We start from the raw sequence: 8,326 nt of genomic DNA, 5'->3' as shown, positions 1-8,326 counted from the left end.
CTCATTTATTCAAGGTGTTTACAACAGTAGAGATTATTTATTTAATGATTCAATATGTTAAGTGAAATTTTTTACACATTAAGAACATACAAATGAACTATATGACCATTATGCATTATACAGGGTGAGCAACATAAAACCGAACCCATTATGTAACCGCTGCAGAATCGATAGGTTATGTTGGAATGAAATTTTGGTAATGATATGGACAAATTAAATAAGAAAAACATAAAACATAATTTAAATGTTGGATTTATTTAAAGATCTTCAAAATGACCACCCTGGGCATCGATGCACTTTTGTGCTCAACTGATCATATTGAGAGTCTGACGTAAAACATTCTTGTCAATTGTGCAGATTTCTCGTTAAATGTTCACCTTCAGTTCATCAATATTGCATAAACTCTCCTTTAAATAGCCCCAAAGGAAAAAATCGCAAGTGGACAACTCTGGGGAATGCGGAGGCCACCATCCTCTGCTGACACAATTCAGTGGTTGATATGTGACATGTTGCTCCAACATGCTTGAAGAACCTGTATTCTTTTTCATTATCAGTTAATTGCGCACAAAATTTTTTTTTGAATCCAGAAATGGGTCGAGTAAAATGATTTTACTTTGATTAGAAATAATTCATCACTAAAATGTACATCTTGAAACTTTTATGAAAAAGGTAAGGGTCTGATTTAATTCCCTTGTAGTTAAATGACCGGTGATTCATTCAGACTGATTTAATTTAAGATTGTGCATAAATCGGAAACAAAAGCTAAATGTACGAATTAGCTTATATAAAGATGAAAATTGTGTAGAGTCAACTAAAACAGTATGTACTAAAGATGTTTATATAATTTTATGTTTTTCTATGAGACATACCATATCCTTACTATAATTATTAAAGTTAATATGAGTATTTGGCCAATGAGGTGAAAATTGTAAAAGCCAAAGAGGACCATGCCACCAAAGCGACATATCAATTAATTTACTTAGGGTCCAACCCCTAGACAGTACATCAGTTGAATTTCCCTAAGACTTAATATAGAGCCATTTAGTGTCTGAGGTGTCTCTTTGAATTTCTTTGAATATTTCTATTGCTAATAAACACCTTCCAAGCAGATGAATGACTATAAATCCAGGATAATGCTATTGTTGAATCTGAATACAAATGTATTTCATCAATATATATATATATTCAGAGCATTATTACCTTCACTAAAAAACGTGAGAGTACTAAACAACCAGATAATTCAAGCGTTGGTAGTGTTATTTGTTTTAAAAGAGCAAGTCTTGTTTTGGAACAAAGTAAATTACATGAAATTGTTTGATTAGCAAATAAAGTTTGAATGTAGATACAACAGCTGTAACACTTTATAGAAGCATCAGAAAATCCATGTATTTGGGTTGAGTTAACCTCAGCACCATTGTTGAATTTAATCGGATGACTTATGTTAATTTAATTAGGCGCAGCTGATTGTATAATTTATACCACTGAGATAACATCATTTTGTGTAATGTATCATCGCAATTAATCTTTAGTTGTCATAAAGATTGCATAAAAAATTTATGACAGAAAACAATAGGACCAATAAGACCTAATGGGTCAAACACTCCTGCAGTAATAGAGAGAACAATTCTTTTATTATAAATTTTAGTATCGGTAGATTGAACAATTTGAAATGATAATGTGTCTGTAGAATTGTTCCATAAAATGCCTAAGGTACGTAACTCATGTTCCTGGGCTAAAGGAATAGAACAGTTATGCTCAGGAGTAGCAATATTATGATTATTAGAGAACCACTGATGAAATGGAAAACCATAACATTGGAGTAAATTAGAAACATCAGTTTTTAGTTGAATAGCTTCATCTAGATGTTCAGAGCCCGAAATAAAATCAACACAAAAATCATTTCTAATAGCATTACTTGCTAATGGGAAATCTCTTTGGTTTTCATTTGACATCTAGCGGCTAAGTATGGAGCAGAAGCGGTTCCATATATTGTAGTTGTTCCAAAATGTTGTAGTTGATCTGGAGATTCGTGCCACAAAATGCGTTGTACATTAGTGTCGTAAGGTTTAAATAGTATTTGACGATTCATTTTCACTATGTCAGATGTAATGTCATAGTTTTAAATTATAAATCCAAGTATTATTGAGAAGAAATCTTGTTTACTAATAATGTATCATTAAGAGATAAACTATTAAAGGTTTTAGCTGAGCCATCGAAGACAACTCGCATTTTAGTAGTTAGACTTGTGGTAAAGGTAAGGTGGTGAGGTAAGTAATATATATCTGATTTATTAGTTAATAAATCGTCAGAATTAAGTAATGACATATGATCTTAAGTATTCTTGCATCAAGGTGGAATATTCCCTTTTAAGATTAGATTTGCTGCATAATCTTCATTCCAGATATAAGAACCTATTTTTAGTGTTAATGAAAGAATCACCTAGCCAGAGTTTATCAGATTTACGTGGTAATGAGACAATAAATATGCCTTGATTGTTTCTAGCGGTATTAAGTAGGAAGTGTGTTTCACATGTAGAAGTTTCATTAACTGAAACATCACAACCGGTTTCATGAATTTTCCAAAGATTTTCAAGTATAGTTGAATGATTTGAGTTATTGTTCCTTATAAAAAGGGATGTAATGGTATTCTTATGATTAATTTAGTAAGAAGACAACCCCCTAAGAATATATCGTACCTTAGTCTCTTGAATAAGTTTACGAAGTAAAATAAGATCTAAATAAAATTGGGCTCTGGTTAAAATATCAATATTATTTGATATATTAAATTTAGGATCTACAAAAAATAAATTTTGAGGTAGATTAAGATGAGAAGTTTCAAATGTATATAATGGAAGATTATTAGTTATATCTTGCAAAACAGCACGATGCACTTTGAGGGAAATGTTTTTGTATCATGAATGCAATGTACTACACTATAATCAGATTTGACTAATGCATTATTTATGCCTGAAATAGGCACATCTTTATCGAGTTGAAGTCCCAATTTGCGAGCAAACTTAAATGTGCAAAAATTTTATTGACTGCCTGAATCTAACACGACTACTTAAATGAGAATGATCAAAAACATCATCCACATCACATGCAGCAGTAGACAAAATTATATTTTTGTTTTATTGTGAGCAATAGTCATTATTACTAAATTTATCATTACCTAATTTAGAATCATTAATCTTATCAGCATGAAAGTGTGTTGTGTCTTCGTAAGTTATTCGAGTAATAATGATTGTTACTATGACCTCTGTGAAAACATATGAGAACAATTATTATGTTCTAAAAAGTCTGTTCATTCATCATCGGATAAATTAAAAAATTTATAGCATTTTTGTAACTGATGACTGAGCTTACATTTTTTAATTATGCGATCTATCCGTAATTTTTAATGATCCAGCTTGGAGGACCATATATAACGTACAGCAATTCCAGCCGCAGAATAATTCATTGGTTGTAGTATTAGCACAGACTAAGTAATTGCCGGATAAATAAACAAATGATATTTTATGCTTCCTTTATTCACATTTCAATTTACATTAATTTAGTTAACACGTGAAATATTGTCATTCAAGTTAATTACACATTTATAAAATATTAAACTTTTTGGCTAATATAGATACATTTTTTATGTTAATCGGTTGACATTTATAAGGAAAGTAAGTTATATAGTTAATAATTGCTTAACAAAAATCAAATCGGCTGGTTCATTAACAGGAGATGTTTACATTGAACAAGAGGACAAAAAAATAAATGAATCTGAGCAAAGATTAAGTGATCATTTTTTATAGCCAAGATTGTGCATTCATAAATACTAACACGGGATAGGCTAACATATTTAATTTTCACATGATTTATACTTACGGGCACTAGATAATGATCTTACAGGCCATTTTTGATGAAACCCCAAGAGACCATATGAGAATATATGTTGGTATAATAAATATTTTATTATGGTTACAAGCTTAGCATTTTATTATCACGCTTTAGAGGAAAACAGTACGGCTTGATTTTGTCAGAAATGAAATCAATTTGATCATCCGACCAGAACTTGACATCTTATAAAACACCCAGAAATTTCAACTTATAGGCAACAGAAATTATATCATTAATAAGAATTCAATACACATCAGCAATGTTACCTCCACCTGAGAAGCAAAATGCAACAGTTATATCCATATTTAAAGTTAGATGCTTACAATCCACCTGGCAAGTAATTTTTTGAGTTGCTATCATACAGTTTGCAATTCCTTTAATTAATTTTCTTGTAAAATAGATAAAATTGTGTCATCTGCAAAAAGGGTTAGTATAAATGGCTCAAAATTTTTAGACGGGTAATTAATAAGCAGTAAAAAAAGTAACCGAGAACATTTCCTGAGGCACTCGGCATTGAATATCTTGAACTGAGTACCTAAATTTTACGGGTACATTCTTATTAAAAGATGAAATTTCAACTATTTGTTTATGGTTGGGAAGATATAACTGATTCCAAGCAGCTTTTCTGATATCATAACCACAAAGTTTCTCATCAGTAAAAAATATGGAACTAAATCAAACGCCTTACTGGGTTGCAGAAAATTATATATTTTGTTGTCTATGTAATCAAAAATATCCAAAAACTGGGAAACATCTCAGTAGAAAATCTTTTCTTAAAATCATGCTGAAAGTTTGTTATTAATGTATGATTATCCAGAAAAGTCAAAAATCAAATCTTCAGATAGTAACAAACATGGCCTGAAATACTGAAAATTAAGTGCCGTACCTTTCTTATGAAAGGGAATAATAACAGAACAATTAAGGCCTTAATGTACTGTTAGGCATACTGATTTAATTATGCCTTAATGGCCAAATTAAATCATGGTAGTTAATGTTAATTAACTGGTAATGGTAGTTAAATCATTAGCATTTAGGGAAGGCTAAACCAATAGCATTCCCTAGCTAATGGTTTAGCTAAGGAATACTCCGTTGTTAAAAGGTTCAACAGTAATTAAATGTATGAAGCAAAAACAGCAGCATCTATGTCTTTTTTAAAAATAGTAGTAGAAATATCATCAATACTTGTGGAATATTGTTGAGTTAGATATTAAATTATCATATATATTTTATCAGTGTGAATAACTTCAGCAAAAATTAGTTTCTAATTCAAATAATTTTGAAAGTTGTCAAACAAATTATATTTAAATATTTCATAGAGATTTCTTAGCATAGTGTTATTATTCCAATTCTTTTAGTAAACCGTATATTTTTCTTTTTGTTTAAATTGAGTTTTTTTTATTAAAGGACAAGCTAAAAAGAAAGACTTCTGAAATTAATTAAGAAGATTTTTTATTAAAGCTAATTTTGTAATTACTATCCCAATTTGTTGAAGACAATAAGATTCTTATATTTCAAAACTATTCTCTATTGATCTTCCTTTTGAAAGAATTAAAATACTCATTTTCTTGTCATAAGTTTTCATTAATTGATGTTATTGCAATTTGACAATTATGATTTGGAAGAATATAATCAACATAAAAGGTTAGAAAATTATCTTTAGTTTAATTTGCAATGATGGATTCCTTATAATTTTAGTTGGCTGGGCAGTTGAAATATTTTGATCTGCCGACTCTTTTTCGTGTTTAGCCTGCGGGAATCACCGTCTGGTGATTCAGAGGATTACAGAGGATGATATGTATGATTGTAGGTGAAATGTAGTCTTGTACAGTCTCTGTACAACGGTCAGGTCGACCGTTTCTGAGATGTGTGGTTAATTGAAACCCGACCACCAAAGAACACCGGTGTCCACAATACAGTATTCAAAAACGTTTAAAGTAAATTGCCTTTATTAGGACTTGAACGCTGGAACTCTCGACTTCCAAATCAGCTGATTTGGGAAGACGCGTTAATCATTAGAACCGGTGGGTTGATCTGCCGACTCCAACTGAATTAATCTTACAGCATCTTCACCTGTCATGCCTTTCTGAAAAGGATATCTTTATTTCGTGGCCATCAGCAGATAACCGACTGTTATGCAGTATTCCTTTCTCTAAAAAGAAAATCAACCCTCATTTCTTTACTGTCAATCGGACGAACTAACTCGATAAAATACATCATACTGCATAATACAGTCATACTGTGCAGTAAGAATCGTGTAGGTAGTTGTCACCCTTCAGGCAGCCTTCTTGTCTGACAGCCGGGCTCACAGCACGCAAGAGCTGGGGGTTGGGCTGCTTCTGATGATGACATAAAGGACCCTGAAGGTATGAGAGGGCGCGAGCAGGGGAAGGGCACGCGAAACGCGTGTATAGACCCAGATAGGTCAGGGACGGGGTGGGTAGCTTCCCTGCGGAGAGGCATTGGGACCATCCAGAAGCGGAGGTTCGAATGTCTCGAGGATGCACGGAAGACCCCGATGGGGGCCGAAAACATGGCCAAGCTAGGGTGGGGCAGACTGCTTCCACGTCACACCGGGTGTAGCTTGAGGTAATGCCGAAAGGTGATGCCAGTTACCCCCGGGGTGGTTAATAAGATGAAAAAAAAATTAAAAAAAAAGGTAGTTGTCACCCGAGAATAAAACTGAAAAATATTAAGAACATAAACGGCGATGATCGTTATCCATCATCGAAGAAACCCGATAATAGAACTATCCGTCATAGAGAACAAGAAATATTAACGTCGCGTTCAAATAGACGAACCAGATCGCTATCTTATCTGTAAACAAAAAAATCTCTTAATCTTTTCTATTTTAAAGTGATGATTTGTTAAACGTATGACCCCACGATATAAATTACTTTATGAATGACACGCTTCCAGTTAAAACGATTAATATGGCCACTAAAACGTTAAATTTGGGGAGTCCTCTACCTTTTGTGTTTCATGAGGCGGTGGAACTATCCAAAGATTTTTCTCCGGGCGACCGCGTTGTTATTTTATCGGAGATACGAATGCCACCGATAGGCTGGGGACGCAAACCCTTAATGTTACGAAGTTGATCAGGAGATTCATAAAAGGGCATTACATTGACATCCTTCGCCGGTTCGCTACTTCTGTATTTGAAGCGCAACTCTAAGGAAAGTAAACAGTCGCACGAAGAGACACATCGGTTCAATGACACATTGTTCCTTTATGGATCCAAATGTGCTACATTTAAATTCGAGTGATAAGACTGTTTTGGGTGAAGTCTTGTCGTTGGAAATTCTGTGAAAAATTTGTACAAATGACAGGGATCCTGTTTCTGCCTTGACAATGACAACCCTCTTTACATACGTCCTATCTACCCCTGATATAACAGTTAATATTAACAAGTATTTCCCTAAAAATACAATAAATTCAAGTAATATTAATTACATATACATTGGCAGTCAACTAAACCTAACTTTTTTAAATCAAGTGCTACTTCCTCCTCGCCAAAAAACCTTTGCAACATTAACATTTCTCATACAAATATTCACGCCTAAGAAATAAGACAAAATAGGTTGAAATATTTCTTTCAAACAAATAATCAGATTTTGCATAATTTTCAGAACATTGACCAACACAGAAGCCATTTCTGAGCACTGCAATTTCAAGCTAGCCGAAGCTTTTTATAGAACTTCTTATTAAAACAAGGGAGTCTCAATATTTGTTGAAGACTACCTTGTTTATAAAGTTGATAAAGAGTTTCAAAAGAACGAGAAGGAGATCTATAAATTGCTATCCATATCAACTTTAGACTTGCTTATTATTCAAAGTTAATATCTTTCGCGAATACACACATAATTCAACTTTATTAAACGTAACGTCGGCTGTGTATATCCACAATACCGTAATTTTCGTGGTAATGTCCGTGTTATTCGGTAATGTTTGCTGAGATTAATGTAATGCTGAGGTAATGTTTTTTGTTCACTGTCTCGGATCTTACAGCTGAAACGCTGTTATACGTCTTCGGGAGTGTATCAAGCCTGGCACCACTATCGTGCTGGGCACGTAAAAATCATACTGCAAGGTATTACTTAGAGTAATTGTATGAATGTAAATGAAGTATAATCTTGTACAGCCTCAGGCCGACCAATGCTGAATGTGTGGTTAATTGAAACCCAGCCAGCAAAGAACACCGGTATCCACGATATATTATTCAATTACACTATTATTAAACAAAAATGAAGTGTGTTTTTATTTTATGAATTCATTATTTTATTTTCTTTCCGTGCCGTTAAATTAATGTATATGAAAAAATAATCACTGAAAATCCAAGTATGATTTTTATACTACAGATTATTCTCATTGTTAATTATTATTATTTTTATGTTTTTTTTGTTTTTTTTTTTTTTTAGCTGTTGGTAGTATTTGCGTAATCAGTA

At 32.8% G+C, this 8,326-nt stretch overlaps 1 protein-coding gene across 1 annotated transcript; it reads right to left on the bottom strand.

Moving 5' to 3' along the window:
- Nucleotides 1-1,532: 1,532 nt before the first annotated feature.
- Nucleotides 1,533-1,952, bottom strand: LOC142333997 (uncharacterized). The gene has a single exon (XM_075381662.1). It carries the CDS (start codon nucleotides 1,950-1,952, stop codon nucleotides 1,533-1,535), a length of 420 nt encoding a protein of 139 aa, XP_075237777.1.
- Between the last annotated feature and the right edge of the window lie 6,374 nt (nucleotides 1,953-8,326).

The sequence above is a fragment of the Lycorma delicatula genome, chromosome 13 (genome assembly GCF_047948215.1).
Source record: "Lycorma delicatula isolate Av1 chromosome 13, ASM4794821v1, whole genome shotgun sequence".
In the NCBI taxonomy this organism is placed as follows: Eukaryota; Metazoa; Arthropoda; class Insecta; order Hemiptera; family Fulgoridae; genus Lycorma; species Lycorma delicatula.
The sequence above is the reverse complement of the archived record's forward strand: the minus strand, read 5'-3'. Positions and strand labels throughout refer to the sequence as shown.

What these genes read in the sequence shown, in the direction of transcription:
- LOC142333997 (XM_075381662.1), bottom strand. Translation starts at nt 1,952, where the DNA reads ATGTCAAATGAAAACCAAAGAGATTTCCCATTAGCAAGTAATGCTATT.